This window comes from Harpia harpyja, chromosome Z, assembly GCF_026419915.1.
Source record: "Harpia harpyja isolate bHarHar1 chromosome Z, bHarHar1 primary haplotype, whole genome shotgun sequence".
NCBI lineage: Eukaryota > Metazoa > Chordata > Aves > Accipitriformes > Accipitridae > Harpia > Harpia harpyja.
The window spans coordinates 106,370,717-106,392,178 of NC_068969.1; the positions used below are offsets into that span (position 1 = coordinate 106,370,717).

Sequence of the window (21,462 nt, forward strand, 5' to 3'; positions counted from 1 at the left end):
CTCTGGGGAGGTTCTGCCCTCCCAACTTGGATCCTGTGGGGTGCTCAGGGTGGGGGTTTGGGGTGCTGGCAGAGGGTGGTTCTCCCCCAGGGTCCCCAGGACCTGTGCTCTGCCCCAGCTTGCTCTTCAGCTCCAGCAGACAGAGCAATAATGTGGCAATTAACACCAGGGCTTCCCTCCATGGGACAGAGCACATGGCATCACACACGTGCGGCATCCCAGCTTCAGGCACACAAACCACTGCCAGCTCCTCCTTTCTCTGAGTGCCCATCCTCTTCCTCAAGGCAATGGGTGTCTCTCCCAGGAGCTTTTACATCTAATCCATCTGCCAGGGCCTGAAACGCTCACTGGATTTTCTCTGTGGGCCAGCTGGACACCACCGCTGTAGTCTGGATGCAATGGCAGCCCACTGCAGCCATGGGAATGGGCTGAAATATCCAAGTCCAGCTTTTAGCAACAAGCTCTGTGTCCCCACAGGCTCTACGGATTTTGCCAGGGCAGTGTCCCCCTCCTAGTTCTCCCCCAGAGCCACTTCTTAAGTCCTGTTCCCCTCCCAGCTGCAGCACAGGCACTGTGCAAGGAAAGCCCCCCCAGGCAGGCGAGCCCCCTTTGCCAGCAGCCTGGTTCCCACAGACCACGTGCTACCAGCAACAGTCACAGCTTTCCCTGGGAGCTCCATAGATGCGGCTAACACTGGAGGAGCCTCCAGCCATGGGGACCACCCTCCAAACACTTCTTCTGGGAGACGCCTGGTATCTCTGCAGGATTATTTTGAGTTTCCCAGCACCGCTGCAAACAGCCCGTTCCCAGCATCCAGCTGTCCCCGGTGCCTAGTGCTCTGTTCACAGCCTCCAGTGCCTCTGCAGGCAAGGAGCACCCTCATCCCAGTGGATGGGTGTCCCTCCCGCTGCAGCATCTGGTGTGGTTGTGGGGCCAGCCAGGCACTCTCCCCACTGTGTGCTCTCCTGGTGAAATGCGGGGCACCCCAAGTTTGCAGGGTCCTGGGTGCACCCCCAGGCTTCCCCCTGTCGCTGCTGTGGGACACTTTGGGGACATGAGGCCCCATGTCCCCATGATGGGACAGGGACCCGAGGGCTGGGTCAGGGTGATAAACACAACAGGCAGCTGTGGGGTCCCCAGAAATCCCTGAGGAGAAGCCAGAAGTCCCGTAAGCACGCCAGCCGGAGGCTAGTTGGACACAGCTGTTTAATGGATGCTTCTCAGTACAGAGCGGGTGCTGCAACCCATGCACCCACGGCCGCCTCCTCGCCATGGCCATGGCTCTGGCCCCATCTTGACCTGGCATCCAAAATATCCCCATTGGCCTGGCACGCCAGGACGGTAGAGAAAGATGTCATGGCACTGGCATGCCTCCCTGTCTTGCAGCGGGAAGAGTCCCTGGAAAGGGGACCTGTGCACTGACTGGGGAAGGGGGGGCTGAGAGGGACGGTGCCCCCATCGCATCAGGGGGTGGAGGTGAGGGAGCGACCAGGCTTTCACAGATGCATTCCTGGTCTGTGCATACCCTGGGGCACCCTGGCTGAGCCAGGGCACGCCAGGCAGGGAGAGACTGAGGGCACCGCGGGGAAAGGGTCAGAGGGTCAGGGGCAGCTGCTGGGGCTGCTGTGGGACCTGGGCATCCTGACTCCTGGTGTGTGTGGGGCGAGGTTTCTGGGGGTCCCTGCTCCTTCACCTGTGGGCTGAGCACATCCATCCGTCTTAGGGCCGCTGGGCATCAACCCTGCCCAGAGACTGCCTCATCCCTGCAGCTGACACCCCGGGGGGCTCTGAGCTCTGTCTCCTCCTCCTCCTCACCGGAGCACTAATGCCCCCAGTGAGGTGGGGATGCCCACTCACCATGCTGGGGAGGGAGCAGGAGTGAATGGGGCTGGTGTGGGGACCGGAATGCTGAGCAGGGGGAGAGCATCCCGTGGGACCAGGGGGACAGGAGGGGACAAGGGATGCAGGGGAGTGCTCCTGTGCATCAGACCTTGCCCCCCCCACCCCCCGGGTGCTTTCTGTTCCCGATGGTCCTTCCCACACCATCGCTGTTGGCATTAAACGGTTGATCCCCAGCAGGGCAGGGTCAAGCCGTGCTGAGAAACACTCTCCCAGACACGGCTACGAGCTGTGGGTGCAAGGACAGACGTCCTGGGCTCCAGCCCCGGTTGGAGCTGGGCAGGGATGTGAAAGAGGCCAAGCGGGGGTCAGCCACGGCCTGCCCCCGAGGAGTCAGCTTGCCGCAGACCGCCGGGGTGCTGCTGCCGGCAGCACGCAGAGGCTCAGCCCTGCTGCCCCACGGTGCTGCAGGAGGCTGGGGGTGCACGGCTGCCCTGGCCTCCGCTCTCGCCCCACAAATACCCAGACCCAGCTCCAGGACCAGAGCGAGCCCCACTTCTCCCGGTTGGGGGCGGGGGTGCAGACCCTGCTCTGTCTGCGGGTCTCTGGGGTCAGGTCCCCGGTTGCTCCCGGCGCTGGCGGGCGAGGGGGTGCTGTGGGGCCCGGGATGGCGGGGGCTGCAGGCTGCCTGCCCCCTGCGCCCCACGGCATCCCTGGGCACAGGCCCCCCCCCCCCCCAGCGGGCCCCTGTGGGGCGTGGGGGCAGCGGGGCCACTCCCTGCCCCGCCCCACCTCCCCGCCACCAATCAGAGACGCCAGAGCCGCACCCGCTCCCTCAGCCCGTGGGAGCTGGGCGCCCGTCCTCTTCGCAGCCAATCCGAAGCGGAGGCAGGGGGAGAGGGCAGAGCGGCCGCTCGCCCGCCAGCCAATCGGCGGCCGGCTCCGCCCGCAGGGGAGGGCGGGGCAGGTCTCCGTGGCGGGAGAGGCCTCGCTGCCCAAGATGGCGGCGCTGCTGGGGTTAGGCGGGGGGCTGCAGGTGGAGGGCAGCGCTGTTGGGGCGGGCGGCCAGGATGTAGGCGACGTTCTCCCGCAGGAAGCCGGGCCAGTTGACAGGCCTGCGGGCAGAGGCGGGATCAGCGGCTCCCCCCCCCCCCAGCGCCTACCTCCAAAATGGCGGCGGGGGTGGTGGTGGGGGGTGTCCTCCCTCCCCAAACCACCCCCACCTCACCTGGCCTCCTCCCGCTCCGTGGCCGCCGGGGTCTTCTCCTGGCTCTTGCCGCTGCCGCTGCTGGCGGGGCTGCTCTCCGACATGGGCCCTACGTGGCTGATGCTGGGGGTGGGGGGGGGGAGGAGGGTGGGCTTCACCCCACCTCCTTGCGCCCCAAATGGCGGCAGCCGGGGGGAAGAGGGTCCGCGGGACCACGGAGGGGGAGGTGGCGGGAAGAGAGGGGGGCAACCCGTTTGTGCGCCGAGCCCCTTCGGCGGGTGCTGGGACCGTGGCGAGAGCCCCCGGCAGGGCTGTCGCCCCCACCCCGGGGTGGGCGTCCCCATACCTGACGTTGCAGGACGGCATCTCCTTCTGGTGCTTGCGGAACCAGGCGTGCCGGGCGCGGCGGCACTCGCCCTCCCCGATGAAGCCGTCGCTGTCCTGGTCCAGGGCCAGGAAGGCCGCCCGCGCCCGCTCCCGCTCCTTGGCCGTCAGCAGCCGCAGCAGGGCGTTCTGGTGGGGGGGGGGGGAGCGGAGAGGGGAAGGGGGAGTGCTTGCCCCACGGGAAACACCCCTGGTCCCACGCCCAGCGCTGTGGGGGTCTCCCGCTCTGGGTGTCACAGCCACAGGTGCTGGCCGTGGGAGCTGGCCTTGGGTGCTGTGGCCACGGGTGCTGGCTGTGGGAGCCAGCCCCGGGTGCTGCAGCTGTGGGTGCCGGCCATGGGAAACAGCCCTGGGTGCCGTGGTCATGGGAGCTGGACTTGGGTGCTGTGGCCACGGGTGCTGGCTGTGGGAGCCAGCCTTGGGTGCTGCAGCTGTGGGTGCTGGCCATGGGAGACAGCCCTGGGTGCCGTGGCCGTGGGTGCCAGCCATGGGAGCGGGACTTGGGTGGCACGGATATGGGTAATGGCTGCGGTGGCTGTCCATGTGCACTGTGGCCGTGGGAGCTAGCCCCAGGTGCCGCGGCTGAGGGAGGTGCTGCAGCCATGGGTGCTGGCCGTGGAAGACAGACCCAGGTGCTGTGGCCGTGGGTGCTGGCTGTGGGAGTTGGCCCTGGGTGCCATGGCCATGGGTGCTGGCTGTGGGAGACAGCCCTGGGTGCTGCAGCTGTACCTGTGGCCGTAGTTTCTGCAGCAGCTGGATGGACTCGTGGGAGAGGAAGTCGTGCCACTCGATGTGCCCCTTCTTGTCAGGGTCCAGGGCGGAGAACTGCAGGGCTGCCTGCTCCTCCTGCGCCTCGGCCATGGGCCGCTCGAACTGCTGCTTGTGCACCAGGTGTTTGTAGTGCAGGAAGTCGTCCAGGGTCAGGCAGGTCTCTGTGGGGGACAGACTGGCTGTGCGGTGCCCGGGGAGGGGGCACCCACCTCCCCAGCTGTGTCCCACAACCGTCCGGGACCCGCCATGGGGAGGGTCCGCACCTGGAATGATCTTGCAGTGCCGCAGGGTCTCCATCAGGCTGTACATCTCTTCCTCCGTCAGCAGGAGATTCAGGTTGTCCTAGGTTGTGGGGCAGAGAGGAGCCGTAGGGCAAAGGCACGGGATGGTGCGAGCACCCGCCCGTGCCGTGTCATGGGGATCCCTTGAAGGCGCGTGGGTGTGGGCGTGCAGAGAGGGACGGTGCAGTGCGTCACCCAGGGGTGCCGCAGCGGGGTGGTTTTACGCCCCTGGGCTTTGGGTGCCATTTCAGCTCTACGATGGCTCTTCACGTGCCCAGCGGCACGACCGCTGGTGTCACGTCCCCTGCCAAGGTGCTGGGGGGCTGGCTGCTGGGGTGGGGAGGCAGTGAAGGGCCTCTGTCCCCTCCCATCCAGTGGCTCCCCATCAGGCCAAGGTGGGTGGCAGGAGCTGGGGAGCAGCAGGTCCCCCATCGCCCCAGACCAGGCTGCAATGTTGGACCCTGCTCATGTCCGTGCTGGGGAGCACCCACCACCTGGCAGAAGCCTGGTGTCCCCCCCCCTCCCCGGGGTACTCACGCAGTAGTAGCAGCTCCAGCCTGTCTCGGTGTGCGCCGTCTCCGTCACCTCCACGGCGCTGTCGTTCTGCAGGTAGCCCATGCGGCGCAGGCAGCCATCGTGGTACACCCGGCTGCAGACGCGGCAGGGGAAGAGGCTCTCAGCTGTCCACACCTCGCAGATCTCGCACATCTCGTCATTGAGGACCTGGGGAGAGACGGGCAGCTGCTCAGAGGGGGAGCGTGGGCAAGGGGCTGGCTTCTCAAGGTGGGGGTCAGGGTGGTTCTTTGCAGGTGGGGATGGAGGTTGGGGGGCAGAGGGGATGGGAAAGTGGGATTGCGTGGGGCTGGCATAGGGAAGAGGTGGGTGGTGGGGTCATAGGGGGCACAGCTGGTGGGTTTAGAGGAGGGTGGATGGGTTTGTGGGGTTGAATGGAGGGTGGATGGGTCTGGCTGTAGCCTCGGTGGGGCTGTGGGGTCGTAGGTTCTCTGGGTTGTAAGTGTGGATAGCCGGGCTGTGGGGTTGTAGGTTGGCTGGTCTTTTGGGTTGTAGTATGGGTGAGTGGAAGTGCTGATGTGTGGGTTGGCTGGTTGTAGGTGTAGACGGATAAGCTGTAAGGCTGTAGGCGGGCTGGGGTGCAGGCTTGTCAGGGTGGGTGAATGGATGCGTAGGGTCATGGGTGGGGACGGGTGAGCTGTAGGATTGCGGGCATGGGTGGATAAGCTGTTGGGTTGTAGATGGGCTGGGCTGTAAGGGTCACAGCTGTGGATGGATGGGTTGCGTTGTAGGCTGGCTGGCTGTAGGCTGACGAACGTGTAGATGAGATGGTCCTTCTCTCTTCCCAAAGCTGGAGCTGTCTGTGCCCAGCAGTGACCTCTCCTCTCCAAGACACCCCGGGATCCCTCCAGGGCACGTCTGACCAGTTGCATCCTCCTCCCTGCGTGGCACCTCCAGCTGCTGAGCCCGACCCGCAGGCCCCTGCCCCGCTGAGCCACCTTCATGGGGCTTGTGCCCGGGGAGGCTGTCACTGCCCGGCAGGCACTGGGAACACTTGCACATCCCTCGGGTCTCCCCTGCACATCTCTAGCCCCAGCCCCATCCCCTTCCCTCCCTCCCTCCCTCCCTCCCTGTCCCCATGCTCCATCTGCTCGCCTGCTCCCGCTGCTCCAGGCTGATGTCCGGGGGCTCATCATCGTGCAGCTCCCGCTTGGGCCGGATGAAGGCGGGTGGCGTGAACCTGTTGGCCCGGTCAAACTCCTCCGGCTCCACGCCCCGGCCGTCCCGCAGCCGTTCCCAGGCCGCCTTGCTGGCGCTGCTCTCCTCCGGCTGGGAGGGTCCTGCTGATGCTTCCTCCTCTCCCTCCTGCACCTCCTGCTCCAGCGTCCCCCGGCGTGTGCCCCCCACCTCTGCTCGCCTCCGTGTAGATGGCTGCTCCCGCAGCCCGTCCTTAAAGGCTGACACGGCCAAGCTGACCTTCTGCACCTTCTCCACCGTCTGCCGCCTGGACATCAGCACACCCATGGCTCTGTGGTGGGAAGGAAGGTACTCAGTGCTAAGGTCTCGGGGTGCAATGCTGCTCCCCACCCCTGCACCGTGTCCCTGGCTGAAAAAAGGTGTCCCAGTGGTTTTTCCCAAAGCTGTGTGGGGATCAGTTCAGGGCAAGGAGAAATGGGGGCTCCATGGCAAGCTGGCACTGGCGTCATCCGTGGTGGCCATGGCAAGATGGACCCGAAGCCATGTGGAGATCTGGCCATGGAGGGCCTGAGTGTTGGGGGGGAGCAGGACAGCAGGCAGGGACCTGGTCTGTGGGCACCCTGCCTCCCCCATCCTTGCTCTGTAGACTCCAGCTTAACAAGAAACACATCCAGACCCTTCCCATACCAGACCAGTAAATCCCAGAGGGACTGGGACCAGCTGTAACCCTGCCCCTTGCATGCATCTCCTTTCTGCCTTGGAGAAAGCCTCTTTGGCCAGCCAAGGGTGAGAGGTGTCCTTCCCTGCAGCTCTGCCCAGGGCTAGGGCATAGCAGAGCTGGCGCTGGGTCTTTCACCTTCCCTACATTTCTCTTCACCCCCCAGTCTCTCTTGGGCTCACATGCTTGTGTGTACGTGTGTGTGCTGCTGCCCTGACTGCTGGGCATCCTGGGTCCTGCAAGGAGCCATGTGGAGAAGCTGGGTCAGCCATGGGAGGGCTGTGAGGGTGCAGGAGCGAAGGGGAGCAGTGCATGGGTCTGAGGCACATGGGTCCCAAGAAGGAATTTTGGCTGCAGGACCGAGGGAAGGTCATCTTGCGGTGGAACAGGGAGGGCAATGGCAGCAGCAATAGCAGGTCAGGCTCCATCTCAATGGGGGTGAGCTGAAGCTGGGGAGAAGCAGGATTTGGTTTCCAGCGGTGTGGGGCACAGCGTCACCCCTCTTGGGTCCTGGCACTGCCCCCGTGCCCTGCCAGGGTTGTGTTATGGAAGACGCTGCAGCCAAGAGGCACTCCCAGCTGGTGTCTGGGGACTGGGAGGCAGCACTCGCTGCCTGTGCAAGTGGGGGACGTCAGAGCAGCCGTATCCCGCCCTGCCAGCCTCAGCAGGGAAGTCCTCAGGTAGTGGGATAATTAGCAGCACGATCGCAGATGCCGGGGTCTCATGGCTGTGGCAGGGCACGGCGCTGCGGGCACTGCTGTGGCAGGGAGCCTGGGCAGGGTGATTACAGCTGCCCCACATCAGCGGTGCCGAGCAGAGCGTGCTGGCAGGCGGCAGCCCGTGGCCCTTCACTCATTCCCACACCCGCAGATGCTCGGCCCCACGCTTTTGCCCCGTGACCCCCAGCCGCGTGGGCTCTGTTCACGCGCACGCGCGGGTGGGCGTGCAAACCCAAACACCGCCACACACACATGCATGTGATTTCCCAGCCTCCCCCCGCCACCACGGGACCATCTGTGTGCAGATTCCCACGCGAGGAGCTGGGTGTGCAACACATGTGGGCCCCGTCCCACGGGGGGGCCCCAAGTCCCCACATGTGGGGGGTCCCAGCAGCGTGCACACGCGTGGGTGGGGGTTTTTGCTCCCATCGGCCCCCATGCCTGGCTCAGGGCTGGAGCCCGGCATACTGCAGCTCCTAGGGCTTTGCAAAGGTGGGAGCGGGGAAGAGCTGGAGGCACGTGCCTGAGCCACAGCAACGGCATCCCTGCAGCTGTGCCAGCAGGAAAGAAGACATCTGGGTGTCTCTGCCTCCTCACCGTGCTGCCACCCCCTGCCCGGGCAGCTCAGGACCCCATCGGCCATGGGCAGGATCAGCTCTGCTGCTGGGCAGCACTGCAGCTCTGCCTGCAAGCCAGCGAGCCAGGGGCACCGCAGGGAGATCCCCTCTCCAAGGCCTGCCTTTGCAGGTCCCCTGCATCACCGAGCATTGGCGAGATCCTGGCCTCATCCTGCCCAAGGCTTGGGTAGAAGGTGAGAGCAGAGGTCGCAGAGGGACTGGGCTCATGGAGAAGAGCGAAAAGAGGGGTGTGGACCCCAGCACTTGGCACACCAGTCCCCCCAGTAGCTGCACTGGTGCTTCTGATCCCCAGCGTGCCGGCAGCATCTCCCTGCAGCGCTGTGGGGCTCTGGGTGGCCCATCCCCAACCACCTTGTGGCACGGCAGGGCAGCCCGGGCATCAGCAGGGCGGCTGGTGTACGGGCTTGCTATATCGCCCCAAAATGATGTTCCCTTGTGTGTTCATGGTGTGGTTGCCCCACTGCCTCATGCCACTGCCAGAGGATCCCAGCCCATATCCCAGTTCCCTGTCCTCTCCCAAGGCCACCCTGAGTGTCTCCTGCCACAGTCAGTGCCACCAGCTGCTGCGTGCTTGGAGTCTGGAGGGTGTCACTCCTGTCATGGCTTGTGTCTGTTCTCAGCCCCCTCTGGCCTCCCTGTCCTTGCTAGTGCTGCACAGCCGGACCCTGCCTGCACATCCAGGGGCTGAATGGCTTCACCCCAAGCTCTGTGTCCAGACCCCACTGCCTTTCCACAGGCCCCAATGCTCTCCAGATACCCCAAACCTGCTCCACACTCTCCAGGACCTCCTTTTCCCCATGCCCTGCCTGACCCATTGGCTGTGCAGGGTGGGGTATCACCCCCACACAGAGCCTGGCCCGGCTCAGGGTCCTGCAAGGCTTGGGGGGTCCCCCCTCTCCCCGGCGACCCCTGGACATGGGGTGGGGGGACCGAGGCATCCTCACCCCATAGCAGCCCAGCTAACCAAGCAGCCCCTGCATCCCCATGTGTCCCTGGGGGAAGGTGTCTCTGCTGCTATTTGTGGCCACCCCTCAAAGTGCCTGGTGGTTGGGACCTGGTGCCACCACCTGGCTCACCTTGGCCCGAGGCACCAAGGCCTCGACCTTGCTGCCGGGTGCCAATACGGGGGCTATTTTTAGGTCGCCCCCACGGAGGAGCTAAATCTGGGCATGGGCTGGAGCTGCCTGCAAACGCCCAGCTCCAGCGAGCCCTGCCGGCACTGGGGGCTGTCACTGTGGGTAGTGGTCACCTTCCCACCCCCTTCCCTTCCCTTGCACCAACACCCTGCACTCCTGCCCCATTCCCTGGGCAGCATCCGTTCCCCATGCTGTTCTGATGGGGATTTGCTCCTTGCTACTTCATCCCTGCAGCAAAACACCGAGCCAGAAAGCACTTAATCCCTCTAGCCCCCATGGACTCATCTTTCCCAGCCCCACGCAGCTCTCTGCATGGGGAAACTGAGGCACGGAGGCGAGGCTGTCATGGGGATCAGCCTGTCTCGGGGGAGGAGGAAGGATGGGAGCACTGGTGGGATGGAGCTGGTGGCCAGCACGGAGGCACCCTGGGAGAATGAAGCAGGGCAGAGCATCCCAAAGCAAACAGAGCCGTCAGTCCCTGCATGGCTCCAAAATCTCCTCTCCCCCATGGCAGCGGGAGCGGGGAGCACCTGTGGCTCGTGCTGGGGTTACAGGGTGCCGGGTTTGGCTGTGAGGGTGGCGGTGGGTGCGGGGTGGTGGGTGATGCGTGGGTGGGTGTATCGCAGCACAGCGAGGGCGTTGTGGTGGCTGGGAGCGCAGGATGGCTGCGGTGGGGAGCAGCGCGGGATGGATGCACTAGGGGTGGATGCGTTAGGGGTGGATCTGTTACAGGGTGGATGTTCTACGGCATGGCTAGCAGAACAGGGTGGGTGTTACGGCCCAGTGGGGGTTGTGCGGGCTGTGGGTACGGGGTGGGTGGTGGCTTTGGGTGCAGGGATGTTGGTGTGGGTGTGTGGTGGTGTCTGTGGTGGATGGGGGTGTGGGATGAGTGTGTTTCGGGGGCCACGGGTGCAGGGTGGTCTGTTGCAGTGCCTGGCAGTGGCATGGGGAGCTGAGGGTGCAGAGCCATAGGGCCCATAGGGTTGGCTCTTGGCTCCTTGCCTGCCCCCCCCTCAGCCATCCTTGCCTGCCCCATGTTGCATCCTCGATGCAAAGCCCCGCCAGCGAACCCAGGGCCAGCAGGTTCTTGGGCTGGTGCATGCCATGAGCAGGGTCCATGGCGCTCCCTCCACCCACCCTCAAGGGGATGCAGCAGGGGTGCACCAGGAGCAGGACCCCCTCCCAGGCACCCTGGCTGGGGGGGAAGGATGCGCCTTGTCCCCACGGGCTCCCTGCGGGCCAGGCCTCCTCCCTGCCCTCTCCAGGCTCCGGGTGTTTTTACCCCCCAGTGCTGTGTCTTCCTGGGAGCAGCATTAGGGACCTGGGGACAGAGAGATGGGGTACCAATGGGGATGACACCCTGGGGACCTGGGGGCCCATGGCAGCCTGGTCCCAGGGTTCGGTCTGAAGGGCACCAAGCAGGGCTGGGAGGAGCTGCTGTGGCTCTGGCACAGCCCTGCACACCCTGCCAGCCGCTGCCTGCCTGGGGCGAGGGGGGCCAGGCAGTGCAGGGAGCAGGCTCTGCTTGGGGACTCCGCATCCCACCTCCTTGAGCTGGCTGGGGATGCTCGGAGGGGTCTGGCAGTACCCCTGTGTCCCCTCTCCCTGGCAGATGTCACATGCTGGGACTGTGGCACTGCTGGGGCTGCTGCTGTGAGGTGACCTCGTTGTCAAAGGGCAGGGGGGTCCGTGGTTGATTGTACCCTCCCCACACTCTGCAGGGCTGCAGGAGCCTGGTGGGGAGGTCTGGGGGGTGGCTGGAGCCCCAGCTGTGCTGTGTCCCCCTCCTGGGGACACCGAGCTGGTGGCTGCTTTCCCTGCTGGATCAGGCTGCCCATCCTGCCATGCCATGGCAGATTTTATAGGTGTGTCGCATGCCTCCATCTCCCAGAGGGGGATGAAAATGCTGTGACAGCAGAGTCCCTTCCCCTGCAGCAGACACGGCTCCTGCTCAGCTCCCCACTTCTCCTCCTCATGTCCCTCCCCAGCCCCTCTCCCCAGCGCCCACATGAGGACCCCAATGCCTGGGCAGGACCCTCCCACCCCTTTCACATCCCCACTCCCAGGCACCCCATCACAGGAGCCTGGCACCAGGACCCTGGGGGCAGCAGGGGTACCCACCCATGGGTGTTGTGACATGTGGCCAGCCCATGCCATGGACTGGGCAAAGAGCCAACGGCAGCAAAAAAGGCACTTACCAGGGTCAGGGTCCGTCTGGGGAGCACGAGCCCTAGAAAGCAGTCCACACGGTGTCCATCGCCGCTGCCTCTGGCCACGACCCCCTCTCCACTCGAGGGTGCTCACTGCATCCTGCACCCTGCATGCAAATCCCCGCCAGGGGATGGAGCGGCGAGGCTGGTACCCAGGGAGCCAGAGCCCTGCACTTGCTGCCGGAGGATGCAGGAGACAGCAAGATGCTGGGAGTGGATGCCTGTGTCTAGTGCGCGCACACACACACACACGCGCGCACGGAGGAAGCAGGGAGCTTGTGACTGGGGCTGAGCAGATGCAGCCTGGTTTGCTGTCCCTGTACCAATTGCTGCCTGAGCTATGTTAAACAGCTCTCTGAGACATGAAGCATTTTTTTAACCGGGCTGACGTTGGCAGGGAGACACCAATAAAAGCTTTCCCTGCATCTCCTCTGGCCCCCCGGGCCGAACTGCCTTTCTTTGAGAAAAACCTCAAGGACTACGGAGATGGGGCTGCATCCGTGGAGAAGTGAAGGTCTCCCCTGCCCACCCGCAGGGTCTTCCCTGGACCCAGCGGCATGGGCACAGGCTACCTGCAACTGCTTTAACCCAATGCCTGCCGGTTAGCGTTGCAGGCAGGCTGTCCTCCCGGTGCTGTGGTGCAGCAGGGGCATATGCAGCCCTGTGTGCCCGGTGCAATGCAGCACCAGGGGTTTCGGTTCCCCTGGTCCCCAGGACTGGATGTTACTTGGGTGCACACCACAGGGCTGCAGCAGGGCTGGGGGCTCATGGAGGGTGCAAGGGAGGTGATGGAGCAGGAGGGAGGGTGCTGGGCTGGAGAGGAGAGCACAGCCCTAATGCAGCACTTCTGAAGGTGGGATATCTGCTCCACGTGCATCCCCAGCTGCCCTGCACCATCCTGGTGGAGATAGTCACTCAGCACCCTGTAACCCTCCTGGGATGGGGTACCACTGGCTGAGGGGGTTGTGCTTTCCCCTTCAAGAGCTGCCAGCTGTACCTGGGGATGATTTAGGGTGCAAAAGCCTCTGAGTCCTCCTAGGAGCAGCTTCCAGCCAGGCCTGGGATTAGTGCTGAAGGTTAGCACAGAGGGGCCTGGGCAGTGGGGATGGCTGCAGGGCTGCCATACCTCTCTGGCAGGCTGGATACAACGGATCCTGTCCTGGCTAGGGGAGAGGGATGCTCTGCTCAGTCCCACTGCACTGTTCCTGTCCCTGGGATGCTGCTGGGCTGGGGAACCCTACATCCCAGCCTGACACCCTGGCCATGCCAGCCCCCGTGCCCTCCATGGGGCAGAGCCTGGCTGGCTCCGTGCAGACCCACCAGCCCCACAGAGCAGTGGACATCTGTGCATGCGTGCAGTGATGTGTGTGTCTGCAGAGGGGCTCAGGAGGCCTCAGTAGAGCAGTGAGCGGCAGTGGGGAGATGTCACCTTTCCCATGCAGAGAACCTGGGGAGCGTGGGGTGGGAGCCATGGGATGAAGGACCATTCAGCGGCTGAAGCTTGCTGGCTCCCAGGAGATGGGCAGCACCATCCCTGAGGTCTTCCCAATCTCTTAAAAAGCCTGTGCTGGACCCAGCATCCAATGTCCCTGCAGTGCCCTGCCTCTCCAGCAGCAAGTGGCAAGGGCAGGGCAGCCTCCAGGGTGCTCCCAGCACCACATTTGGGGCAGGTTTGCTCCAGCCTGTGCCACACACTGGTGCCAGGCTAGTTCCTGACCCCTGACTGCTGCTCCTCACCCTGTGCAAGCCCTCCCTAGACCTGTGGGTACCGACAGTGGTCCCACAATAGCCATACCTCCATTACAGACTCTTCCCACTCCCCCACGTCTCAGCCAGGAGTGAGCTGGGACCGTCTGCAGCTCCTGTTACCTGCAAGCATAGCCAGGGGCTGCGAAAGGTAGCATCTGGGTGCTGCACCGGGACCTGAGCCGGTCCGTCGCTCCCTTCCCCACCGGGTGGAGATGTGCAAAGCCAGGCTGCAGACAGGATTTATCTGCTTTCAGCTTGTGGCTGTCAGGTCCTGTCTTGCTTTGCTGCATCGTCCGTGGGAGCCTCCGGTCGCCTTGCCCTGGCCCGGGGTACCTCTCTGTGCTTCATCCTTCCCCAGGGATGCTTCCCTTTAGGGTGAATCACATTTTGCGTTATTTGGTCTGGGGAGCACGGTGGAAATGTCCTGGGATGCATGTGGCGTGGAGAAAGTGGAGGCCAGCTCTAAATGAGGCCAGAGGAAAACATCACCTCAGACAAACCCTGGTCCTGGAGGACTGGGGAAAGGGGGAGGCGGTGGAGGAAGAGTGTGCCGGCAGGCTGTGAAAGCTTTAAGTGCCTCTGCGGGGAGAGCCCTGCCCCAGTGCGCCCGCGGCCGAGTGCAGCGGTTCCTGGAAAAGCAAAAGTGAGGGGCCCCAGCCTTGCTCCTGTTCAAGCTGCAGAGGGGCTTGGGGGTCCCGCTGCAGTCTGCCCTGCTGCTTTGTGGTCCCTTCTGTAGCATGGCCAGGCTGTACCCTCTCAGCAAGGCTCTGTGGATGGGGCTGGCTGAGCCTGGGGGGTGGGAGCTGCTCCCCAGCCCTTGGGTGCACCAGGGCCCAGCCGGTGGGTGCGGTGTCCCACCAAAGGAGAGCTGCAGCCCAGATCCATCTCTGCAAGGGGCATCCAGCAGCCTCTGCCCCATGCAAGATGCAGGATGCTCTCGCACCCCCTGGGGAGATGGAAGACATGGTCCCCTGCCCTCTCCGAAAAGCAACAGCATGGCCGGGCGCCTGTCGGAGCGGCCATGATGGCAACAGGCTAGGAAAGCTCTTGGCGGAGCCGGCAGCGCCGGGCTGCCGGAGGAGGGCTGCAGGGGCGGAGGTGAGAGCTGAGCTGCAGCAGGAATGTGCATTTTCGTCAGCTCCCCCCCCCTCCAAAATCTCACATGACGCCCACGTGTAGGTCACTGGCTGCTGCAGCGACGTGGCGTGTGGGCTCACCATCTGCGGCTGCTTCTGGAGCCCGCCACCTGGGAACGCTGCCTCATGCCGCCCTGGCTCATCCCGGCTCCCGCCTGGCCCCCAGCCCTGAAGCCACCAGCACCCTGGGGGGCCACAGGGTGAAGGATTTGCTCTTTGATGGGGGGACCCGAACTTTTGGCTCCTGCCAAGAAGCAGGAGCAGCAGTGGCAGGGCGACTGCATGAGCCAGCGTTCCTGCCAGTCAGTGGGGGGTGATGGAAAAGAGAACTTGTCAAAATAGCGAGATATCTTTTTTCAGGAGATTACAAGTTTGGCTGATGGAGATAATAGTGTTGATGTGCTGCGGGAATGGTTTGGAGAAGCACCGGCACACCTCGCGGCAGCTGGTTCAGGCGGGGAGGATGATGCCAAAATCAGCATGAAATGGGATAAAAACTGGCTGCCTGATGGGCTGCCGTGTAAGACTGCAGGCAGGGAAAGGCAGAGCATCGCCCATCACCGGGAACAAGCAGCACAGGAGCAAGCCTATGAGAGAGGGAGACCATTCCTTGTTCCCTCCAGCTGTCCCAGCCCATGCCCTCCACCTGTGTGGGCTCCACACAGGGGAAGGGGCTTGGGATCCCACCCATATACCTGATCCCGGCTGCAGACATGATCCTGCTCTCCACTGCCATTGAAGTGAGACATCTCCTGATGCTGGCTGCAGACAGCACCTCCCAAGGCCACCTGCTGATGGCTGTCCTTCACGTCCACTGACAGCTGTCCATCATGTTCACTGATGGCCCTCCATCACTGCCCCTGGACATTCACACTGACTCATCGGCGGTTGTCCGTCACACCCCTGGTCATCACTGCAGGTGCTGTGCATGAGGCTGACGGCTGTCTGTCACCCTCCCACCACTGAGGGCAGATCATTGACACTGCCTGTCACACCCCTGGCCATCAGTGCAGCTGTCCTCTGCTGATCCCACACCCCAACAACTCAGCCATCGCTTCCCACAGCCTCCGGGTCCCTGCAGCCCCAGCCTGATGGTGGACGGGGGCTGCAGCCCTATGCCCCCCACTCCAAAGGGTTCAACCAGCTTCCCTTGGAGGGGCCAGTTCCCTGGAGCAGCTCCTCACCCTGGGCTGCTCTGACACCTTCCCTCTCCCACTCCTGTCCCCCCCAACAGTCCCTGTCCCCCCCCAACAGTCCCTGCCCCAGTTGTGTGTGTGGGGCTGCAGTGCCGATGCCATTGCAAACTGCTGATGGGGTGGTGGCTGCTCTGTGGCTCCTACTCTCCGCATTCACCCTGCCGTGCTCTCAGGGATGGTGATGGGGACAGGGATGGGGATGGCAGGTCCTGGCTTTCCCCCTGCCCTCGGTGGTCAGGGTGCCCTGAGCAGAAGCTGCCAGATGGTGCACAGCGTGGATGCAACCCCTCCTTTGGCCCCCATCAGCAGAAGCGCAGTAACAAACCCAAAGTAGGTTAAGACGCCACAGATGCTGGCTGTGTGCCTTGCGGCCGTGGCACTGTGTGTGTTTTCTCTGAGTTTTTCCCTCCCAACCCAGGGCTGGAGTGCAGAGCTCTTGCAGGGCATAATTACTGAGCAGCCTTGTGCGCACTGTCAGGGTGCAAGGGCTGGCTTTGCCCCCTTCCTAGGAGCTTTTATGGCACCCCAAAATCCCCCAGTACAAAAGCCTGGAGCAGAATTTGCCTAATGAATCTATCTTCAGCCCTGAGCTCTGCAGGACCCGGGAGTTTGCAACTGAGGTCTGTCCAGATGCACGTGGTAGCCAAAATCCCAGCTGGGGCAGGGCCAGGCACTAGTTTGCGTGGGTAGGAGGCACCTCCCCTTTGTCCAGCTGCAAATTTAGACTGAGCTCCCACTCCGGCCCGATCCAACATCCCCTCCCGGGGCATGAGCGCATTGTGCTGCCCAGGGCTGTTTTAGCTCCATCCGGGGCCCTGGCCTGGTGCAGAGCTGAGTGCTGCTTCCTCCTCATCCTCGCCTGTGTCTGACACAGCCCTGCCTTACCACTGCGTCCCCACAACTGCTGGGCTGAGCCATGGCAGCCCTAGGTCTGGTGGACATGCAGCCCGAAGTGGACAATGCACGCCACCAGCTTTCCCAGCTGCTGGAAGGAGGACATCCAGCCTGCACCCAGCCCATCCATCCTCTTGCTTGTCCACCTCCAGGTGAGCCCCTGTCTGCGTGCTGCTGTCTGCTCCTTGCTACTGTCCTGCAGTCACAGCTTGGCTGTTCTGTTTTCCCTGTACAAGACTGGGTTCTGGGGACCCTCAGAGAGACCGTGAGGTGCTCAGCACCATGCTACCTTGTACAGCCATTTACCCACGTTGCTCCTCCATGAGCCGCCTTCATCCCTGTGATAAGGGGGAAAAGCTGGTGGGGATCAGTGTTAGGACCTGGGGAGGGGGTACAGAGGAAGGACGTGGTCTGGTGGTGCAGATGGGTGCCAAAATGCCCTGAGGGGAGCTGGGGGGAAGGTGCAGGGGTAAGGGAAGCAGGGAGATGAAGCAGATGGGAGGAAGCCAACAACCCATCCTGCCCCAGGGGCCATGCCCCAGGGTCCGGGGTCTGCAAGAAGGTGTTCCCCAAGGGCAGCTGCATGGGCTTACCCTGGGCTGCCCTTCCTGGGGGTGGCATGTCCCTGCAGAGCAGCTGGGGCACAGAGCCGTGGGTCTTTTGACCCGTCCCTGCAGCTGGTGGCTTGCCAAGCCTGGCCCTTATGAGACGAGGATGCTCCCTCCGGACAGATAATAGCCGAGCACTTCAGCGCTCTCTAATCCAGAAGCACTCTTGCAGGCATTAGCTAAATGACCCTCTTCACAGGGCCACTCCAGCCAGCTCCCAGAGAAGCGGCTGCCCCCGCAGCCTGTCCTCTCCCCTCCTCCTGCAAGTCCCCAGAAAGGGTCAAGGCCAGACCCCATGGCTCTCCAGGGACTGGTACCCCCTTGCCCTAAGCGGGGACACAGGTGTACCCAAATAGCAGAGCCTGGTGCAGGGACTTGTCCCCTAGGACACTGCAGGGGTCTGGAGAGCAGGATGAGCCCTGGGACTGGGGAGAAGGGTCAAGGCTGGGGTGAGAGGGGGAGCACTGGGGCTGGTCTGTGGGCAGGTGCAGGGTATGGGTTTGCTACTGCAGTGTCCCAGTGCCAGCCCCACAGCGCCTTGCAAGGGATGCACTTGTCTCCATAGGGAAGCACGGGCAGGGATGCCAGCCCTTCTGGCTGCCCCCCCTGCCAGCCTGGCTGCCCCCTGCAGTGTCACCTGTCCCCGCGTCCTCCCTTGGCCGGGCCACCTCTGCCGCAGGCCGGTTGAGCATCCTCAGAGAGGAGCTTTTCAAGTGGAACGGAAACGCCTAATGAAGGCCAACTTCATTAACCGGGGCTGCCACGGGGATGATTACTGCCTTCCTGAGCCACTTTATAAGCCATAAAGCTGTGTGAGAGGAGAGGAGACAGAGCCTGCCCAAGTACCTCTGCCTTGCTGGTGAGGGCACCACCATGGCCTGTTTTGGGGGCTGGGGGCAAGCAGGCAGCCCCCAGGGCTGGAGGCAGATGCAGAGCCCAGCTGGCTCCAGGGGAGCATGGCTTAGTGGAGCTGAGAGCTGGGAATGCTGGATCCGACCATTGCATCCTCCTGGGGCACAGGTGGGTCCCGTCTGCCGTGGAGGTGGGACGTGGTGTGACTCGCACCCAAGCCCGGGGCTATGCAAGGCTCCTGGGTGCTGCTGTTTGGACAGGGATATGGTGCTTGCAAGTGGGTCCAGCAGCCTCCAGGTTGCTTTTGGTGTCTCCATCAGCCCCATTCCCATGCCACAGCATCCTATGGGCAGGCTTTGTGCAAAGACTCTTCCCTAGCCTTTCCAAGCCTGGAAACGGGGTCCTTTACCCATGTGAGGGGCTGTGCATGCTCCCTGAGCTGCACCTCAGCCCCTGGTGCCTCTCATCCCTCTTGGGGACCCCTGAGGACCTCCAATGGGGTGAGCGGGGACAGCCCCATGGAGTGGCAGAGCCCTGGCATGCTGCTGCCTCGCCTCTTAATCAGCTAATTGTGTGTTTGGGGTTTCAGGCAGGGCCCCAGCCTGGCGTTGCCATACCAACTGCATCAGCATCACTTTCAAACATTTACCAAGCAGGCTTGAAATGCAGGGAGGGGGCGAATTAAAAAAGGAGAGGAGGCCAAACAGAGGGTTGATGGGAGGGGAGAGTAAAAGGGCTGTCTGCACCTCTTTCATTACACTGCATGGAGTCCCGCAGGGCAGAAAGCTCTGATTAAAGCAGCTCTTGCTGGGATTCAGAGGCTTTTTGGGGAAAAAGAAAATGCCCCTGCCTGCTGGAGCCTGTCTGAGGCACTGTTGGTGGTAGGATCGTCTCGGTTTCTTCAGCGGGGTGAGGGGAGGGCTGTGAGACAAGGGTGCCCAGGTCCCCAGGGCAGGCAGTGTGGGGACAGGCGGTGGGTGCTGGCCCCCGGGACCCACCATCCCCAAAGCTGGCTGGGCTGGTGGTGCAGCCAGCTGGTGCGGCAACTCGGTGGAGGAGGGAGAAAAGGTGGCTGCGGGATGATGTGAGGCAGATCTGATGGCTCAGAGGGTCTGGCCCACGTTTGTCTCTGACCTGGTGTTGTCCCAGAGTATGGGGCAGGACCCCACTTCCAGCAGCACTGGCGCCCGCTGGCATGTGCCTGCCCTGCTTTCTGCAGCTGGGTTGCGTGTCTCCCCTGCTCCCTGGCTGTGCCCCAGTCCCACCTCTCTCCTCCTTCCAAATCCACTTCTTAGCCACCCTTGGCCTTTCTGTGAGCTGGATCAGACCTCTCCAGCACCTCCTGCCCAGCCGGATGGGCTCTGGGCTGCTTTTCCTTGCCAGCACCAGCACGGCATAAGCCCTCCCTCGCCTTCCAGCCCTCCTCTATCCTCTCTGGCAGTGACCAACCTGGTGCAGGAGAGGAAGCTGCCCCGGGAAGAGGGCATGGAGGTGGGTGTGTGTTCCCTCTCCTGCACACCCAGCTTCCCCTGCAAACCCATTTAACAGATCAAAATTTTATATGCTGAGCCATGCTGGAGCCCAGAGCACAGCACAGTTTTCCAGATTTTAGTCAAAGGAGAGCCACATCATGGGCAGGAGGCATCGGCTGCTCAGGAACACAGGGGAGACAGGGGGAGGGGAGGGCAGGTTGGAGGAAGGATGAAATACAAGGAAATACAGTTTTTGAGGGTGACGTGGCCTTTGGGGCATCCTGTCTCATGGGATGGCCCTTGCTGTGGCATCTGAGTGCCTCCACCCAGCTCCTCTCCATCCTGGCATCCCCTGGATGGGCTCTGGCACCCACCCGAGCCTGGTGGCACAGGACCACCACCCTGGCTTTGGAGGAGAAGCAGCCGGTTCCTTCTGCCTGCTCATTGCTGAGGCTTCAACATGTAGGGCTGCTTCTCTTGAAACCCCTGCTCCTCCTCCTCTGCGCTGAGTGAATTGCTCCATCCTGTGCACGCTGGCAATGTGGCTCAGCCATGAATCGCTGGGGGCAAGGCTGCTTCTCAGGCGTTTCTTGGTCTCTGGAGAAGACCCCATGCACCATACTCCCTCCTGGCCATGCACCTCCTCCCTGGCCACACTCTGCTCCTCAGAGCCCTCAGCTCTCTGGAGAGCAGCCCTTGATGAGGGAAGGGGCTGGAGTAAGGCAGAGGGCTGCTTCTCTTGCACGAGCTCTCTCCTTCCCCTCCCAGGTGTCTACATGAGCTCTGCATGCCCCGATTCCCATCGTGGTCAATGAGCACCAACCGGCACCACCAAAAAGGCTGTCTGCTCACCCTCGTCACGGAGGGTTGCAGGGACATGTGCCATGCCCAATGACCTGGTGGATCTTGCCCACCCCACAGCTCCTTCCAGCAGCATGTGGGTCCCCTGGGAGTCCCCTGTCCCACCTGTTATTTCTAGGGTCCTGAGAGCTGCTGGAAGTGGCCATGGGCTGTGGGGTGGCTGCTCCAAGCCTCAGGCTGAGAGCAGATGCAGAGGTCAGCAGCAGGAGTGTAGCTCAGGCTTTGCTGGGGAAGTGCCGGGATCGCCTACACTGCCCGGGGCTTTGCAAGCAGCTGTGAGACGACTCGGCGGACACAGTTAGCATGGTGCCAGGCCTTGGCTTATCAGCCTTGCTGAGCATCTCTGAGTGGTCCAGATGGCTTTCTGCTAGCAGAATGCAGCCCTGGCAGCTCACGTCTGCTGCAGACAGTGTGCAGACAGACCCTCTCCCTCCTCCCATGCACCCATGGGGGCTGGTGCACTTGGTGTCTGGCACTAGGACTCACCCAGAGCTTGCCACAGTGCAGATCAGAGCATCAACAGGGCAGGATGGCAAATCCTCCCCATCCAGGTTGTGTGCATGCTCCTAGCTGCTGCCAGCCCTGCTTTCATGAAGCAATTTGGCAGGTCTCAGGGGGATGCCCTGTGCCATGGGATGTGCCTGCTGGGAGCACCTTGGGATATCCCTCCTGGATACTGCACCCTCCCTGTGGCTTCCCAACTATGGACCAAGCACAAGCCAGGAGCTAGGACAAGCGAGGGCATCCCCTGTCACAGCTGCCAGGACAGGCTGCATCCTCCTGGCTGCTGCCTGCTTTGCCTTGCTCTGCTGTGAACATCACAGTTTGTTCTCCATCCTCACCAGGTGTTCTTTTGACAGGGAGAAACCTCCAAGCCGTTATCCCTGGGCTGTTTCTCCCCTGCCAGCTTCAGAAGGAGATGGCCAGTGGGACCTCCGTGCAGGTGGTGGCAAGAGGAGATGTGGTGTCCCACCCCAGGAGGGCTTGAGCTCCCATGCAGCACTTTTGGGCCTCCAAGGGCTGGGTGGAAGGTTCCTTTCCGGGCAGCTCCGTCCGTGAGTTTTACAGCTGCCTGGAACAT

General features: G+C 63.0%; 1 protein-coding gene across 1 annotated transcript; it reads right to left on the reverse strand.

The window, feature by feature from the left end:
* Positions 1-1,189: 1,189 nt before the first annotated feature.
* On the reverse strand, positions 1,190-11,951 carry PHF24 (PHD finger protein 24). Its single transcript, XM_052778861.1, has 8 exons — positions 11,602-11,951; positions 6,151-6,523; positions 5,020-5,205; positions 4,465-4,543; positions 4,160-4,362; positions 3,393-3,559; positions 3,068-3,169; positions 1,190-2,954 (listed from the first exon to the last, which is right to left on the reverse strand). Exons 2-8 carry the CDS (start codon positions 6,517-6,519, stop codon positions 2,858-2,860), a joined length of 1,203 nt encoding a protein of 400 aa, XP_052634821.1. The 5' UTR covers positions 6,520-6,523; positions 11,602-11,951; the 3' UTR covers positions 1,190-2,857.
* Positions 11,952-21,462: the final 9,511 nt, after the last annotated feature.